The 19,450-nt window shown below is 46.0% G+C and overlaps 1 protein-coding gene across 1 annotated transcript; it reads left to right on the top strand.

Moving 5' to 3' along the window:
* The first annotated feature begins 857 nt into the window (after positions 1 to 857).
* LOC109871553 (flocculation protein FLO11-like) lies at positions 858 to 17,537 on the top strand. Its single transcript, XM_031824491.1, has 5 exons — positions 858 to 970; positions 1,846 to 1,984; positions 6,529 to 7,734; positions 14,906 to 15,181; positions 15,494 to 17,537. Exons 2-5 carry the CDS (start codon positions 1,949 to 1,951, stop codon positions 15,938 to 15,940), a joined length of 1,965 nt encoding a protein of 654 aa, XP_031680351.1. The 5' UTR covers positions 858 to 970; positions 1,846 to 1,948; the 3' UTR covers positions 15,941 to 17,537.
* The last annotated feature ends 1,913 nt before the right edge of the window (positions 17,538 to 19,450 follow it).

Genomic DNA, 19,450 nt, shown 5'->3' with positions numbered 1-19,450 from the left:
GGTGTACTAGCACACAACCTTCCACACAAAAACCTTCAGAAACCCCTTTTACTTGAAATCAAACGGTAATGGATCTTTGAGCGTTTTCATTGCCCAATAAGAAGCCTGACTCTAGATGCTGAGGTTTGCTACTTCTCTCTCACTTCCCTCTGGGCAGTTGGTTTGTTGTTAGACTATCTATCTCCCCTGAGAGGGAGTATCTGGCTGTAGTTAAATAAACACCCGGCTCTGCTGTATCCAGAATCAAATCCTCTGGAATGTCTACACTGTCTCAGAGTTGGTGAGCAAACCCTTCTGCTTCGGAAACCCTGTCATCATCTGGCATGCTAATGACGTTAACTCCAGCCAAGTGGATCTGTTCAGTAGCGATCACCACTGTCTGTCTTTGGCATCCATGATTCCCTGGGCCATGGGATACGCTCGGTCTGTCTCAGCCTCTCCGTACTGATGAGGGAGTGTGTTGTGTTATGTTTTTAAATGAATTGGTCACTGAAGTCAAGTGCACCTGGACTGAACCTTGAGACCGACAGAACAAGAGACGCAACATATATTCCATCACTTTCACAACTTTTTCACAACGTTGTTTTTCCCAGGCTTTGGTATAATAAGTTGTCGAGTTCGCTCGACTTGCCTAGTTAGCCGACCGTTCTCGACAGCAGTCGTGTGAGTGAAAACAAACTCTTACCTCAGCCTTCATGGAGCCAAGAACACTGAAACTTCAAACTTGCATAGCTAGGGGTAAACCTAATCCTCCTGCTGCTACCAACGTGACGCCTCCCCTCTTCCCTCCCTCCTTTCCTTTCCTTCCCTCCTGTCTCAGTCTCTCATTACCAGTCTCTGGTGCTAGTTAAGGGTAGCAGTTCCTGCCTGTCAGCCAGTGTGTTTGGGTTGCGTTCTTCTTCCCAGTCTTCCTCTGCATTCCTGTCTTCGTCCTTCCGGGGTGTGTATGTGCTAGTCTTTATCGCCTCAGGTATGTCGTTTCCACATATGTGAGTCTCAAGGTTTTCTTTTTACTTCTCACCTTTTGTCGGCATCAGTTTTCAGCGCATAATGCTTCAATCATCATATCAGTTGCTTGGTTCAGTGTGGCAGTGTATTGTTGACTTCTTCAAGTTTAGGTGTATATCGTTCACAGTTCATTTATGGGTGTGCTTTTGTTTGTTTTTCTGTTTCAATGTTCTGACTGAAGCAGAGTCTATTTAAGACAGTAGGGTAAGTATTATTAGTGAAGAAGGGGGATTGCATTGCACACAGTTTCACACACTTGTGAAATCGGAGGCATCGATTTAAGATCTTAAGAGAAGTGTCGGGACATGGGTGTGTAACAGTAGAGGTGGTTTACAGAGTGGGTGTGGATGATGTCGTCTTCCTCAAGTTCTCTTCAATGCCCACAAACTGTCTGGGAGGCTAATTGGCTTGCCGTTTTGTTACCTCGGATATAATGGCTGCATTTAGAGGGGAGCTGGGGATGTGTGGTGTTGAATCCCAAATTGGGTTTGGTCCATGTTTCCAAGGCATTGAACGGACATGATCTAGATGAACCAATCAAAGGTGGAAAGCAACAATTGGTTGGCCGTGAATACAACCTGGGCAGAGAAAGTTCTGGTAGTAGGCTTACTCTTTAGATGAAGGTATACTTAAAATGATTCACAAAATGTTTATAAGTAGTATATAAACTGTGTATTAATAGTTTGTTTAAAGGACAGCAAAGCAGTGACACTGCACCTTATGTTCCCGGAAGACCATTTCATCTTACACACTGATTGTACTATTCTCCTGTGTGTTTCTCATGTTTGACTATGGTCATTTATGGCCTAATGTTTGTTGTTTTTATTTGATTTCTAGTCCCATCCCCTTGGTGGAGTTTACGGAGGGGGAGGAGGAGACACCCTCCCAGCTGCAGGCCAGAATCTCTGCCTCCTCCGCCACGCGGGAGCTCGATGAGCTCATGGCCTCGCTGTCCGACTTCAAAGTCCAGAGCAATGTAAGTTTTACAGATTCTTTTTTTTTTTTTTTTACCAGGATGTGTCTATATGTGTATGTATATACAGTAGCAGTCAAAAGTTTGGACACACCTACTCATTCAAAGGTTTTTCTTTATTTTACTATTTTCTACAAAATAACACATATGGAATCATGTAGTAACCAAAAAAGTGTTGAACGAATCAAAATATATTTTAGATTTTAGATTCTTCAAAGTAGCCACCCTTTGCCTTGATGACAGCTTTGCACACTCTTTTCATTCTCTCAACCAGCTTCACCTGGAATGCTTTTCCAACAGTCTTAAAGGAGTTCCCACATGTGCTGAGTACTTGTTGGCTACTCTGCATCTCACAAAGACATGGCGGTTGGATCCAAAAATCTCAGACTCATCAGACCAAAATACAGATTTCCACCGGTCTAATGTACATTGCTCCTTTTTCTTGGCCCAAGCAAGTCTCTTCTTATTATTGGTGTCCTTTAGTAGTGGTTTCTTAGCAGGAATTTGACCATGAAGGCCTCATTTCACCATGAAGGTCTCCTCTGAACAGTTGATGTTGAGATGTGTCTGTTACTTGAACTCTGTGAAGCATTTATTTGGGCCGCAATTTCAAATCAAATCAAAGTTTATTTGTCACGTGCGCCAAATACCTTACAGTGAAATGCTTACTTACAGGCTCTAGCCAATAGTGCAAAGATGTTAGGTGAACAATAGGTAAGTAAAGAAATAAAACAACAGTAAAAAGACAGGCTATAGTAGTGAGGCTATAAAAGTAGCGAGGCTACATACAGACACCGGTTAGTCAGGCTGATTGAGGTAGTATGTAGATATGGTGAAAGTGACTATGCATATATGATGAACAGAGAGTAGCAGTAGCGTAAAAGAGGGGTTGGCAGGTGGTGGGTGTCAGGACACTGCAGATAGCTCGGTTAGCCAATGTGCGGGAGCACTGGTTGGTCGGCCCAATTGAGGTAATATGTACATGAATGTATCGTTAAAGTGACTATGCATATATGATAAACAGAGAATATCAGCAGCGCAAAAAAGAGGGGTTGGGGGGGGCACACAATGCTAATAGTCCGGACAGCTATTTGATTACCTGTTCAGGAGTCTTATGGCTTGGGGGTAAAAACCGTTGAGAAGCCTTTTTGTCCTAGACTTGGCACTCCGGTACCGCTTGCCATGCGGTAGTAGAGAGAACAGTCTATGACTGGGGTGGCTGGGGTCTTTGACCATTTTTAGGGCCTTCCTCTGATACCGCCTGGTGTAGAGGTCCTGGATGGCAGGCAGCTTATCCCCAGTGATTTACTGGGCCGTACGCACTACCCTCTGTAGTGCCTTGCGGTCAGAGGCCGAGCAGTTTCCGTACCAGGCAGTGATGCAACCTGCTCTCGATGGTGCAGCTGTAGAACCTTTTGAGGATCTGAGGACCCATGCCAAATCTTTTCCGTTTCCTGAGGGGGAATAGGCTTTGTCGTGCCCTCTGCACTACTGTCTTGGTGTGTTTGGACCATTCTAGTTTGTTGTTGATATGGACACCAAAGAACTTGAAGCTCTCAACCTTCTCCACTACAGCCCCGTCGATGAGAATGGGGGCGTGCTCGGTCCTCCTTTTCCTGCAGTCCACAATAATCTCCTTAGTCTTGGTTATGTTGAGGGATAGGTTGTTATTCTGGCACCACCCGGCCAGGTCTCTGACCTCCTCCCTATAAGCTGTCTCGTCGTTGTCGGTGATCAGGTCTACCACTGTTGTGTCGTCTACAAACTTAATGATGGTGTTGGAGTCGTGCTTGGCCATGCAGTCGTGGGTGAACAGGGAGTACAGGAAGGGACTGAGCACGCACCCCTGTGGAGCTCCAGTGTTGAGGATCAGTGTGGCAGATGTGTTACTACCTACCCTCACCACCTGGGGTCGGCCCGTCAGGAAGTCCAGGATCCAGTTGCAGAGGGAGGTGTTTAGTTCCATGATCCTTAGCTTAGTGGTGAGCTTTGAGGGTACTATGGTGTTGAATGCTGAGCTGTAGTCAATGAACAGCATTCTCACATAAGTGTTTATTTTGTCCAGATGGGAAAGGGCAGTGTGGAGTGCAATAGAGATTGCATCATCTGTGAATCTGTTTGGGCGGTATGCAAATTGGAGTGGGTCTAGGGTTTCTGGGATAAGGGTGTTGATGTGAACCATTACCAACCTTTCAAAGCACTTCATGGCTACGGATGTGAGTGCTACGGGTCTGTAGTCATTTAGGCACGTTGCCTTTGTGTTCTTGGGCACAGGGACTATGGTGGTCTGCTTGAAACATGTTGGTATTACAGACTCAATCAGGGACATGTTGAAAATGTCAGTGATCATACCTTGTTCAGCACATGCCTAGAGCACACGTCCTGATAATCTGTCTGGCCCCGCAGCCTTGTGTATTTTGGCCTGTTTAAAGGTCTTACTCACGTTGGCTACGGAGAGCGTGATCACACAGTCATCCGGAACAGCTGATGCTCACATGCATGCCTCAGTGTTGCTTGCCTCGAAGCGAGCATAGAAGTTATTTAGCTCATATAGTAGGCTCGTGTCACTGGGCAGCTCTGGGCTGTGCTTCCCTTTGTAGTCTGTAATAGTTTGCAAGCCCTGCCACATCCGACGAGCATCAGAGCCGGTGTGGTACGATTCAATATTAGTCCCATATTGACACTTTGCCTGTTTGATGGTTCGTCGCAGGGCATAGCAGGATTTCTTGTAAGCTTCCAGGTTAGAGTCCCGCACCTTGAAAGCGGCAGCTCTACCCTTTAGCTCAGTGCGAATTTTGCCTGTAATCCATGGCTTCTGGTTGGGGTCTGTACATAGAGTCACTGTGGGGATGACGTCCTCGATGCGCTTATTAATAAAGCCAGTGACTGATGTGGTGTACTCCTCAATGCCATCGGAGAATCACGGAACAGGTTCCAGTCTGTGATAGCAAAACAGTCCTGTAGTTTAGCATCTGCTTCATCTGATCACTTTTTTTATAGACCGAGTCACTGGTGCTTCCTGCTTTAATTTTTGCTTGTAAGCAGGAATCAGGAGGATAGAGTTGTGGTCGGATTTACCAAATGGAGGGCGAGGGAGAGCTTTGTACGCGTCTCTGTGTGTGGAGTACAGGTGATCTAGAAAGATTTTTCCTCTGGTTGCACATTTAACATGTTGATTGAAATTTGGAACTGATTCAAGTTTCTCTGCATTAAAGTCACCGGCCACTAGGAGCGCCGCCTCTGGGTGAGTGGTTTCCTGTTTGATTTTTCCTTATACAGCTGACGGTCTTAGTGCGGACAGCATCTGTCTGTGGTGGTAAATAAACAGCCACGAAAAGTATAGCTGAAAACACTCTAGGCAATTGGTTGTGCGCCCGTAAAACTGCTACCATTTCTTCTGGCTGGTAACATATCTTCTACAGCAGAAGTAATTCTGGGTCTTCCTTTCCTGTGGCAGTCCTCATGAGGGACAGTTTCATCATAGCGCTTGATGGTTTTTACAACTGCACTTGAAGAAACTTTCAAAGTATTGACATTTTCTGGATTGACTGACCTTCATTTCTTAAACTGAGGATGGACTGTCGTTTTTATTTGCTTACTTGAGCTGTTCTTGTCATAATATGGACTTTTACCAAATAGGGCTATCTTCTGTATACCACCCCTACCTTGTCACAACACAACTGATTGGCTCACACGCATTAAGCAGGAAGGAAATTCCACCTATTAACATTTAACAAGGCACACCTGTTAATTGAAATGCATTCCAGGTGACTACCTCATGAAGCTGGTTGAGAGAATGCCAAGAGTGTGCAAAGCTGTCATAAAGGCAAAAGGGTGGCTACTTTGAAGAATATATAATATATTTGTTGTATCACTTTTGTGGTTACTACATGATTCCATATGTGTTAATACATAGTTTTGTTGCATTCACTATGATTCTATAATGTGGAAAATAGTAAAAAATAAAGAAAAACCCTTGAATGAGTAGGTGTGTTAAAACCTTTGACTGGTACTGTATGTGCGTATGTACAGTACTAGTCAAAGGTTTGGACACCTACTCATTCAAGGGTGTAGAGATGGATAGGAAAGAGGGGTAGGCAGATGCAGATGGGTGAAGGGACATACTGTAGGGTGAAATGTGCAGTCAAATGAATGGTGCATATGTTGTTTTTAAAAGGTTGGTTGTATATTGATTTTTAGCATGGATGTGGGGGTTCTTCACACAGGTAGATTGCTGTAGTGTTGCTGTGGTCTAGACTCTAATGTACATTCGATCAGGCATTTCCTACCATTTACCTTATTGATACAACAATTTATTTACACTGATGCAATGAGTGTGGAATGTGAATGATTTGTATATCCATCACAGTGATATATATATATAATTCCAATTTTCACACAGCTTTATTGAGGAAGTAGTCATGGTTCATTTGCCATGGTGCATGTCTGCCGCTGTGGCAACTTCCCTTTTCTACCTCTCCTGAAACCATTTCCCCTTTTTTTCCTCCCTGTCTTCTATTATTGTTTCTGTGCTGCCCGTCCTCCAGTCTGGTTCTCAGTTGTCTGTCAATATGAATACCCTCCTGATCAGTCAAGGATCAGAACCCTCCTCCTTGGAGACGAAGTCACCTGCTTCCCCAGTAGTTGTAACCAGAGACCCAACTGGGCCTGGTGATCTGCAGCTGGAGCCCCCCAGTGACACGTCCCCCTCCTGTAACCCTGTTCCTTTAGACCTCCACATAGATGAAGATGCCTGTTCTGGCCCGCCCTCCTCCACCCACCTCTCAGCTGCTTCACCCTCCTCCGTTTTGTTGGCCTCGTCCCAGAGCCTCCAGTACACCCAGATTCACACACAGCTGGGAGGAGTAACTGATCCCAGCGTGAGAACTACGCTGACCTCCCACATGGAGTCCCTCACTGTGGTCTCTAACACCACAAGCCACACTTTGCCAAAGACCCCCTATCCTTCTGTTGCCCCCGTTGTAAAGTACAACAGTCCTGCAGTGGATAATAAGACCACCAAGACGCCTAGTCCAGTAACTGTTGCCAAGACCCCTAGTCTGGTACCTTTTGCCAAGACCCTTAGTCCCATGACTCTTGTCAAGACCCATAGTCCTATAACTGCTGCCAAGACACTTGGTCCAGTTATGGTTGCTAAGAGCCCCAGTCCTGTTCCGATTCCTAAAAGCCTCAGTCCTCTTCCAGTTGCCAAGAGCCCCCGTCCAGTTCTGGTTGCTAAGAGCCCCGTTTTTGTTAGTGTTGCTAAGAGTCCCACTCCTAAAACGATCACCCTTCATCAGTCACCCTCCATTGATCCATCTTCCTCACTGAAGGAGAAGCATCCAGAAACACCTGCTGCTCAGCTAGCAGAGCCCCCTGCTGCATGTCCTGACTTGGGGATAACATGGCCATGTCGGGAGCCCTTGCTGGAGGACACCCTTGACAGATTGCTGTCCTTCGACTTTACCCTGCCAGAGGGAGAAGTGAAGCATGCCAAGGAGACCCATCGGGACAAAGAGGAGCTTTATTCCATGGCAAGAGACAAGGAAAGGACTTGGGAGGACAAGGAAAGTATTAACCCAAAGCACGGCACGTCCCTGGACGGGCGCGAGGGGACGATGACCCCCCTTAACAAGGCCAGCTGGATGGACGACTGTTTGACCCCCTCGACGTGTCCAGGAACCCCCGAGACCACCCTGGACCTGCCCCTGAACCAGCCTTCGGCCGTGGAGAGGCTGTCCACCTCGGGCCAAGTACGATGCTCCCTCCCAACAGACCACCCACCCGCAACAACGCTCTCCCAAAATAAGCTGGCACGTGAGATTAAAGGCACTATGACACCGTATGGATTATCTTTTATTAGGCCAAGTTTGAGGCCAAATCCCCACTTTGACACATTTCATCTTTCCCATGTATCCTGGCACTGGTGGTGTCACACACTAATAGGTGTAACGGAGCCAGTAACATACAGAGATGATAATGATCGCTAATATATATGATGCCATACATTTTTTATCTGATGATGGCTCATTCTAGCCTGGTGGAATCAGTCTGATCGCTAAGTTCACCATCCTTTTTCACTTCGCTTATATGTCTGGGATTTCTCATCTTCGAGTCTGTGTCTGTAATGGGGCATTATTCAAAACTAACTTGTCAGCGATTGGATCACCTTCAACCAATCAGAGGATGGCCTAATTCAAAGCAAAGTTTGACTGAGTTGGTTTTTGTCCAAAACCCACCCACTGTTTCTGAGAGGATGCTGATTGGACTGTCAATTTTCTGGCTTATTCCAAATGCACATCTTTTGGATTAAGCAGCGATCAGACTGTATCCACTAGGCTCATTCAAGTTCAACTTAGCTCTGTTACAGTATGCCAGTTATTATCAAGTTGAAGTGATTGAGATGGGCTCTTATTTTGGGAGAGTGACTCACATGAACACAACATGAGGACACAAGGACTTAAATGTATAGGGCATCTTGTCAAAGTTTTCCCTGAGAAGTTATGCATGGAGTTTGTATTTTCTGCCTTGTGTAGAATGTTGGCTATTGTGAACTTAACAAGGATATACAGCGCCTTCTGCAAGTATTCAAACCCCTTGACTTTTTCCAAATGTTGTTATGTTACAGCCTTATTCTAAAATGGATTAAATTGTTTTCATCAATCTACACACAATACCCCATAATGACAAAGCAAAAACAGGTTTTTAGAAATGTTATCTAATTTGTACAATAAAATAAATATCACATTTACTTAAGTATTGAGATCCTTTACTCAGTACTTTGTTGAAGCACCTTTGGCAGCGATTACAGCCTCAAGTCTTCTTGGGTGTCATACAAGCTTGACACACCTGTATTTGGGGAGTTTCTCCCATTCTTCTCTGCAGATCCTCTCAAACTCTGTCAGGTTGGATGGGGAGCGTTGCTGAACAGCTATTTTCAGGTCTCTCCAAAGATGTTCGATCGGGTTCAAGTCTGGCTGGGCCACTCAAGGACGTTCAGAGACTTGTCCCTAAGCCATTCCTTCATTATCTTGGCTGTGTGCTTAGGGTCATTGTGAGCGCTCTGGGGCAGGTTGTCATCAAAGATCTCTCTGTACTTTGCTCTGTTCATCTTTGCCTCGATCCTGACTAGTCTCCCAGTCCCTGCCGCTGAAAAACATCCCCATAGCGTGCTGCCACCACCATGCTTCGCCATAGGGATGGTGCTAGGTTTCTCCCAGACAAGACGCTTTTCATTCAGGCCAAAGAGTTCAATCTTGGTTTCACCAGACCAGAGAATCGTATTTGTCATGGTCTGAGTCTTTAGGTGCCTTTTGGCAAACACCAAGCGGGCTGTCTTGTGCCTTTTACTGAGGAGTGGCTTCTGCCTGGCCACTCTACCATAAAGGGCCGATTGGTGGAGTGCTGCAGAGGTGGTTGTCCTTCTGGAAGGTTCCTCTATCTCCACAGAGGAACTCTGAAGCTCTGTCAGTGACCATCAGGTTCTTGGTCAACTCCCTGACCAAGACCCTTCTCCCCTAATTGCTCAGTTTGCCGGGCGGCCAACTCTAGGAAGAGTCTTGGTGGTTCCAAACTTCTTCCATTTAAGAATATTGGAGGCCAATGTGTTCTTGGGGACCTTCAATGCTGCAGAAATTTGTTGGTACCCTTCCTCAGATCTGTGCTTCGACACAATCCTGTCTTGGAGCTCTACGGACAATTCCTTCAACCTCATGGCTGGGTTTTTGCTCTGACATGCACTGTCAACTGTGGGACCTTATATAGACAGGTGTGTGCCTTTCCAAATCATGTCCAATCACTTGAATTTACCACAAGTGGACTCCCCAAGTTGTAGAAACATTTCAAGGATGATCAATGAAAACAGGATGCAACTGAGCTCAATTTCTAGTCTCAAAGCAAAGGGTCTGAATACTTATGTAAATAAGCTATTCTATAAGCTATTCTATAAGCTATTCTATAAGCTTATGTAAATAAGCTATTCTATAAGCTATAAGCTATTCTATTCTATTTTTTTTAATTATATATTTGCAAACATGTCTAAAATCCTGTTAAAGCTTTTTCATTGTGGTCAAGGGAGTTAACTGCCTACCGTGGTCCATGTGGAAATGTCCGCTCTGTGTTGTTTATGGCTATATTGCACGTCTCAACTTGCAGCTGTGAGCTTGTCACTTGGACAATCAAGAGTGATGCAATCCTTCACCGCACTGCTGTGTGTAGTGCCTTGCAGCCAGAGGCCGTGCAGTTGCCATACCAGGCAGTGATGCAACCAGTCAGGTTGCTCTCGATGGTGCAGCTGTAGAACCTTTTGAGGATCTGAGGACCCAAGCCAAATCTTTTCAGTCTCCAGAGGGGGAATAGGTTTTGTCGTGTCCTCTTCACGACTGTCTTGGTGTGCTTGGACCATGTTAGCGGAACTTGAAACTCTCGACCTGCTCCACTACAGCCCCATCGATGAGACTGGGGGCGTGCTTGGTCCTCCTTTTCCTGTAGTCCACACTCACTTGATCACGTTGAGGGAGAGGTTGTTGTCCTGTCACCACACGGCCAGGTCTTTGACCTCCACCCTATAGTCTGTCTCGTTGTTGACGGTGATCAGGCCTACCACTATTGTGTCATCGACAAACTTAATGATGGGGATGGAGTCGTGCCTGGCCATGCAGTCATGAGTGAACAGGGAGTACAGGAAGGGACTGAGCACGCACACCTGTGGGGCCCCCGTGTTGAGGATCAGCTTGGCGGATGTGTTGTTACCTACCCTTACCACCTGGGGGCGTCCCGTCAGGAAGTCCAGGATCCATTTGCAGAGGGAAGTGTTTAGTCCCAGGGTCCTTAGCTTAGTGATGAGCTTTGAGGGTACTATGGTGTTGAACGCTGAGCTGTAGTAAATTAAAAGCATTCTCACATAGGTGTTAATTTTGTCCAGGTGTGAAAGGGCAGTGTGGAGTGCAATAGAGATTGCATCATCTGTTGATATGTTATGGCGGTATGCAAATTGGAGTGAGTCTAGGGTTTCTGGGATAATGGTGTTGATGTGAGCCATGACCAGCCTTTCAAAGCACTTCGTAGCTACAGACATGAGTGCTACGGATCGGAAGTAATTTAGGCAGGTTACCTTCGTGTTCTTGGGCAAAATAACTATGGTGTTCTGTTTGAAACATGTTGGTATTACAGACTCAGACAGGGAGAGGTTGAAAATGTCAGTGAAGACACTTGCCAGTTGGTCAGCGCATGCTCGGAGTACACGTCTTGGTAATCCGTCTGGCCCTGCAGCCTTTTCCGGACTAATGTTGACCTGTTTAAAGGTCTTACTCACAACGGCTGCGGAGAGCGTGCTCACACAGTCGTCCAGAACAGCTGATGCTCTCATGCATGTTTCAGTGTTACTTGCATAGAAGTTATTTAGCTCATCTGGTAGGCTTGTGTCAATGGGCAGCTCTCGGCTGTGCGTCCTTTTGTAGTCTGTAATAGTTTGCAAGCCCTTCCACATCCGACTTAGTACGATTCGATCGCTTTGCCTGTTTGATGGTTCGTTGGAGGACATAGCGGGATTTCTTATAAGCTTCCGGGTTAGAGTCCCACTCCTTGAAAGTGGCAGATCTTCCCTTTTGCTCAGTGCGGATGTTGCCTGTAATTCATGGCTTATGGTTTGGGGTATGTACCTACAGTGACTGTGGGGACGACGTCATTGAAGCACTTATTGATGAAGCCAGTGACTGATGTGGTGTACTCCTTAATGGCATCGGAAAAATCCCGGAACATATTCCAGTCTGTGATAGCAAAACAGTCTTGTAGTTTAGCGTCTGCTTTGTCTGACCACTTTTTTTATTGACTGAGTCACTGGTGCTTCCTGCTGTAATTGTAGCTTGTAGGTAGGAATCAGGAGGATAGAATTATGATCAGATTTGCCAAATGGAGGGCAAGGGAGAGCTTTGTTTGCGTCTCTGTGTGTGGAGTAAAGGTGGTCTAGAGTTGTTGTATTTTCCCTCTGGTTGCACACTTAACATGCTGGTAGAAATGAGGTAAAACGGATTTAAGTTTCCCTGCATTAAAGTTCCCGGCCACTAGAAGCACCACCTCTGGATGAGCGTTTTCCTGTTTGCTTATGGCCATATACAGCTCATTGAGTACGGTCTTAGTGCCAGCATTGGTTTGTGGTGGTAAATGGACAGGTACGAAGAATATAGTAGATAGTGTGGTCTACAGCTTATCATGAGATACTCTACCTCAGGTGAGCAAAACCTCAAGGCTTCTTTAGATATCGTGCACCAGCTGGTGTTTACAAATATACATAGACTGTCTTACCAGAGGCTGCTATTCAATTCTGCCGATACAGTGTGTAACCCGCCAGCTGTATGTTATTCATGTCGTTGTTCAGCCACGACTCAGTGAAATAAGATATTACCGTTTTTAATGTCCCGTTGGTAGGATATATGTGCTTGTAGTTTGTCCACTTTATTATCTAGCAATTGTACGTTGGCCAATAGTACCAATGGCAAAGTCAGATTAGCCACTCGTCGCCAGATCCTTACAAGGCACCCAAATCTCCTTCCGCGAAATCTCTGTCTCCTTCTCCTGTGAATGACTGGGATGAGGGCCTGTTTGGGTGTCTGGAGTAAATCTCTCTCGTCCGACTCTTTAAAGAAAAATTAATTGTCCAGTTCAAGGTGAGTAATCTCTGTTCTGATGTCCAGAAGCTCTTTTCGGACATAAGAGACGGTAGCAGCAACATTATGTACAAAATAAATACAAACAAAACTAAAAAACTAACAATATAGCATGGTTGGTTAAGAGCCCATAAAACACTTCCATCCCCCTCCGGCGCCATTATCTAGGTTTGGCCTACAGAAACAAAATAACAAAATGTAATCTATTCCATCTTTGCTAAATATGTAGGTGTTTAGGTGTTTGCGGTCCACATTGTATGAAGCCTTATTGTAATGGCTTCAATTTGGAAATATATTGTTAAATATAACATTCACACTGGCTAGGCCTACTGTAAATTGCATTATGTCTGAGCCATAGACATGCCAAATGTTGTTAATAAGCTAGATTCAATTCACTATTAATAAGGCTTATAATCAAAAATCTAAACTAAACTAAACAGCAGCTTGTTTTAAAAAAATAAGCTATGTCTAATTACAGTTGCAGGCACCATCATTGCTTCCCGTGGATATATAAAGGTAGACTATATGGAGTCTTTTACACACGTCCAAAATAATAATGGGAGCTAAAATAGTGATAAATGGGATGTCTGCTCACTATTTTGCTGCTCCCAAACTTGGTCGTTTAATAACGTTTTGGCGATTTCACATGTCATTTCAACGCAGTCTTACGAGCGAAATCCTTTATTGATTGGCTGCTATTTGGCGAATGCATTGGTCAGCTGTTGATATGGCAGTATAGGAGGACTGAATAGTTTAGATGAGCGTGTCTTTGGTAATCGTACCAGGTGCACTCTTTGAAAATGGGCATGGATAGCCTACTTGAACAAGCTAAATTAATTATGCAGGTATGTAAATTGTGAATCATAAAAAAGCATGAAGGCAAAAAAAACTCTTATTTTAAGGCACTCTCAGCGGACCATTTAAAACCTCTTTATTCATAAGCGACTTGGTTTATGCATGGCCAGGATTAAAATACACACCTATCCGAAGCTGCTAAACCAGCCTTGATTAAGGGGGAAGGTAGGCTATTCATGTTCTTTTATAAAAATAAAAAAATAATGAGATGGGAGGGAAATATTGTTTTATGTTTCTAAATACGAGATTCACTGGTGCAAAAGGCACATTTCTCGTTCCATAGGGACTGTGCGTCAAAATCCATGCGTTACCGTTAAGACCTGCTTTTGGTGGGTCTTAAAATTTCCCTTCAGCACTGCATGAAATTGTCACTTTTGCCCTTGTTTTTAAGAACACACCTCAAATATTGCCACCCCTCCCATCTCAGCGAGCTGATGTTACACAGGTAAAATCCAGAACCTGGCATAAAGGTTGTAAAATGCCCATTTTATCATGACGAAATTGCAAACTAACATGTTTGACACTTGTGCCTCCTTAGCGGCAGCCAAAAATAGAGCCTGTGGTGTTAAGGAAGAGTAATTTGATTTGAATTGACCGCGTTACCTCTTCTTCCAGGTGACGTGAAGAAGGTCTGTATTTGCACCGTGTTGTCTCACTACGGGTGTTCCACAGGGCTAGGTACTACACACATTCTCTGTGCACATGTTTGGGTGGAGAAGGGACAAACCTAAAACAACATGCGAGTGGAACAGAGAGGGTTTATATGGGCCTGTGGAACCAAGTTTTTGAATCTGTTTAAGGACATTAGCTGCTTCTCTACAGTGACATTACTACAAGAATCTAAGACCAGCGGTTTTGCTGCTTGCATTTTACTCCTGCCTGTGTATTGCATGAGCATTAAGTGTTCTAGTCGTTGTTTTGCACATCGTGTATTTTACATTTACATTTGAGTCATTATCTTATCCAGAGTGACTTACAGTAGCAATTAGGATTAAATGCCTTGCTCAAGGACACATCAACAGATTTTTCATCTAGTCAGCTCGGGGTTCAAACCAGTGACCGTTTGGTTATTGGCCCAAAGCTGTTAACCGCTAGGCTACCTGCTGCCCTGTATGTTTTTGCGCTGAGAAGAATGGACGTTTGCTAAGTGTTTTCAATCACCCAGCATGCTTACACACTGCAGTCTAGCACGTGTGAAATAGACTGCCTCGGAAAAGAGTGTAATGGAATGCAGTCGAGTGGAGTGCCGTTTGGCTTTTGCGATCAGCCGGCCTGGCCTGAAGGATTGTGCTTTCTGGTGTTTCGTGCCTGGCTCTGCAGCACAACCCATATGTGCGTTGTCATGGGAGGTATGGGGAAGCACCACCATGCCCCCCCCCTTACTTCATTCTACCCAACTCTGCAGCTCAAGTCGGTTATCCGCCGCACCAAAGAGACGCCCAACGTGCACCCAATGTACCGAGACGGGCATGTGTTAAGGCGTAAACTGGGTCCTGTCATCTTCACCAAGAGCAGTTCCCAGGACTGTCTCATCGCAGAGCTGCAGGGCAAGCTGGGAATCGAACGCGCCGTTGAGCGCCGACGCAAGAAGCAGTCAGACGACTGGCTCACTGAGGGGGTCATCGTCATGAACAACCCGCAGCGCATGCGGGAAGACAAGGCCTCGCCGGTGGTGGACAAGGTACAGAGATGTGGCCGGAGCCAGTTCTAAGTCATCTCATTGGGCCAAATTTGGACCGACTAGTTGTAGAGCAATACAGCACCTTCCAGTAGCGTGTTTCTTGATTAGTGCTGTTATTCTAGAGTAACGTTATCAAGGCAATGTTCTATACCACACAGATGGACTATGACTAGCGAACACTTTCTCAACCGTATTCTTCTGTAACCACTTGTTGATGTTTTTTTGCTCCACCTGAGGCTTTCTATTTCCTGTGGTTTAATTTCACTCATTTTTGATGTCTCTCTCTTGCTCTCTGTCTCTTCCCACACCCAGATCGTCATCCCTCCTGACTCGCCTGTCCCTCAGAGAAAAGTCATCCCCCCTCCGCAGTCCCCCCCGGCGCCCAAAAAGCAAACCCCTGTCAAGCAGACCCCTCCGCCCCTGCCTCCTCCCACACCCCCCTCGCCCCCTCCCAGGGTACCCACCCCTCCCCCGCCATGCACCCCTTCCCCCCCATCTGTGGTGCATCAGCCCACTCCTCCCTGGATGCCGACCCCCAGAGAGCCCACCCCTCCATCCAGGGAACCTGCCCCGCCCAAAATCCCCAGCCCCCCGCCCAATTCTGTCACCCCGCCCCCTCCGCCCAAGGTCTTTGTGTCTGTTGGCTGCCAGACTGAGTACGATCCCATCTTCCCACCAATGGAGGCATGGAACACTCAATCCACCTTGTTCATTTATCCTTCTGTTTTCTCTATTTCTCCCGTTCTCTCTTTGGCCTAATCTGCCTCTCACCTCTTTCTTTTCTCACTATCACCAACTTTATTCTCTTTTTCGTCGTTTGTATTGAGTCGTCTGTCTGAGTGTCAAAACCAAAACTCTTCTCTGTGTGTGTGTGTGTGTGTGTGTGTGTGTGTGTGTGTGTGTGTGTGTGTGTGTGTGTGTGTGTGTGTGTGTGTGTGTGTGTGTGTGTGTGTTGAGAAAACAGATGTATTTTGGGCCCTATCTCTAGCCACTTCTCCACCAAGAGTCCAGGAGAGGGGTTGTGATAAGGAAGGAGCTCTTTAAGGATGTGTGAAATCCATTCTGTAGAGATGAAAGAGTATGACATCCAGGCTGGCGAGTGAACCGTCTGGGTTTTTGGAGAATGGTGCCAACTTGGGCCATGTTGTTCCTTGAAATCAGTATCGGGTGGTTGGTGGGGAACAGACATCATGGCTCTCTCCTTGATATTACAGCCACACTGTCCTGATACCTGTCATGACGCTGGGATGGTTCCCACCTCCCAGAGGACTTGCCTCCAACAGAGGCACTTCAGACCTAACTTTTGACTGTTTAACTTGCCAAGCCCTTTTGACCAAGCCCAAATCTGAACAGGTTGAAATAACTTGACTTGTGATTTAGCTGACTGCATAGTGTTCTGTTAAGACACTGTTATTATATGCCACTTTTTCTCTCCGTACCTAATCTAATTTTCTCCCTACCTCTTTCTCTTTAACAAACACATCCAGGTCCAAACCAAGTTGGTATTTGATTTTACTCCAGATGGAAGGGTGGTTGTTTAGTGAGGGTTGCCTTTCGTTGGTGAAATTTGCCTGTACGTGACTGTTAGTCCCTGTGTGCGTTTATGTGTGTGTGTGCGCGTTCATGTGTGCGTTTGTGTGTGTGTGCGTTTATGTGCGTGTTTATGTGTGTGTGTGCGTGTTTATGTGTGTGTGTGTGTGCACGTTTTTTGTAAGCAGTAGGCCCACTGACAGGCTATTTTTTCCCTCTGTGGAATTTGACTGGGTCAGGAAGCTCCAATGACCAAACCATTTGAGAAGTGTAGTTCCCTCCCACCTTGCTTCTGCCCATCAACAACCCACAGACAATCAATAGGCTCTATAGGTAGCTAATAAGCAGCGTTACTCTTGGAGACAGTAGTTGGACTGCAGTGCTTTATGTAATGTCAGCTTTTATGCGATGAGCCGAACATGTTCTTTCTAGCCTGGCATGCATGCCAGCGGCATTCTCCATTTCAGCCATTAAAAAGACTGATTTCTGTGGCGGGTCACATAAGCCCAGGGAGAGTGTGTTCTGTTTCGTCAAGAATAATTACTGTTGTGTCAATGAAGACTGAGTTCAAACCAAAAGACTTGATCCCAGGGGAGCAATTACGTTCAGATGTAATCAGCAGAGTTGTTGAAGAGAGACTCTTCTACGCTTTAATGGGGTTTTCTGTGAGTTGAGCAGAACATGAGTTGGGAAGGGATCTCTATTTGTGGAACTGTGTTTGCGTGTGTACGTTTCTATATGCGAGTGTTAGTGTGTCTGCTTATTGTCTGCGTGTGTGTTTCTGTGCGTCTGTTTCTTTCTCTGACATGTCTGTCTGTGTGTGACCCATCCACAGATTATGGCCCAAGGGAAGAGCTTGCCCAAGGCTCCCCCCAAACAGGCCAACAAGCTGGACAACATGCTGGGAAGCCTCCAGTCAGACCTCCATAAACTGGGCGTCCAGACTGTGGCCAAGGGAGTGTGTGGGGCCTGCAACAAGCCCATAGTTGGACAGGTGACCTTACGCACACACATACACACACACACACAAACAGGCCATATTCACACACTTACATGCACCCTTTACTGTGCTTATTACATCCATTTCTTTGGTCCCCGTTGAATTTATTCCTAGATCCATTTTGACGGTCAATACCACAGTAGGTGTGAATAATGTGCTCATGATTAGATTGAGCTGCCTACATGGCTCGCATGGTTTGCATTCCTCCATATAATCAATGTTAGCTGGTAATGGAAATAAGGTTAAGTACTTTGTCCACCATAGGAAGGTCACTGTTCCACAGTGAGGACTGAATCTGAACTGGAGATATGCACCATTAACCGGTGGAAATCAATCATACATTGATGTCAATGGGACATTAGCATAGTCATACGCACATCTCTGATTAGGATTCACCCCTGGGGCGCGTATTCGTGAAGGGATCAGGGGTCTTTTAGATCATAATGATTACGTTTACATGGACAGGGGGTACCTGTTCCTACTCTGAGGCGATTTATGAATGCGCTTACAGATTCACAGAATCTTAGGTTGAGGCTCCTAGTTTAGATTTGTGATGCGTCTGTCTTGTGCCCTCCCTGTGCCCAGGTGGTGACCGCCATGGGGCGCACGTGGCACCCGGAGCACTTTGTTTGTACCCACTGTCAAGAGGAGATCGGTTCCAGGAACTTCTTTGAGCGGGACGGAGCGCCTTACTGTGAGAAGGACTACCACAACCTGTTCTCCCCACGCTGCCACTACTGTAACGGACCTATCCTGGACGTTAGTATTACACACACACACACACACACATTATGCCACCTTGAATCCCACAGACCCAGCTTTGAGCCACCCGTCATCTCTGTGTCTGTCTCACTCCGCACGTCAACACTCACTCATTTTCTTGCTCTGACACACTGCAGCATGTGTATGAGTCACTGCACACATGAACACACACACACGTGCGCGCGCACACACACACTGCCTGGGGTGAGGCACCGCAGCAAAAGGGGAGAGCGACTGGACTTTAGCCTCGGGATAGGTCAGATTAGTCCCGGTGGAGACAAGCTTCCTCATTGGTCCAGTGTTGTGTGTTCATATAACTCCTTTATCTCTCCTTTCTTTCTATTTCTCTCTCTTGTCACGCTACTATGTCCACTGTCGTCAGCCTCGCTAGTGCTGCCATCTGTTGGATATAAAATGGGCAAAAGGCCTAAAACATTGATTTTAGGAATTCAATCTGCTGCTAACTGGCCTCAGATTAAGGACTGACTCTCGTGTTAACTTCGAAAAGGGGGGGGGGGGGGGGGGGGGGGGGGGGGGGGATTGTTCCAGGGAGGGACCTCTTCAGACGGACAACTCTCCCAACAAATCACTAGGCAGACATGCCAGAACGTCGCGGTTCGGGCGATTTGCAGGCAAAAGCTTTGTGGTGGTTTTAGTGAAGGGGGGGGGAAACAAGCAGATAAGACAGCGACGTAGTTCCTCTATCCTCATAGCTTTCACCTGGATTCACCTGGTCAGTCTATGTCATGGAAAAGGCAGGTGTTCTTAATGGCTTGTATACTCGGTGTATGCTAACTGCGTCTAGGGAAAAATATTTCTCTTTTTTTTTTGCCCCCTACAGAAAGTGGTGACTGCACTGGACAGGAACTGGCATCCAGAACACTTCTTTTGTGCTCAGTGTGGAGCTTTCTTTGGTCCAGAGGGTAAGCTATCTCTCTCTCTCTCTCTCTCTCTCTCTCTCTCCTCTGTTCCTTTCT

This window comes from Oncorhynchus kisutch, linkage group LG1 (assembly GCF_002021735.2).
Source record: "Oncorhynchus kisutch isolate 150728-3 linkage group LG1, Okis_V2, whole genome shotgun sequence".
NCBI lineage: Eukaryota > Metazoa > Chordata > Actinopteri > Salmoniformes > Salmonidae > Oncorhynchus > Oncorhynchus kisutch.
This window is presented reverse-complemented; position numbering and strand designations above follow the sequence as displayed.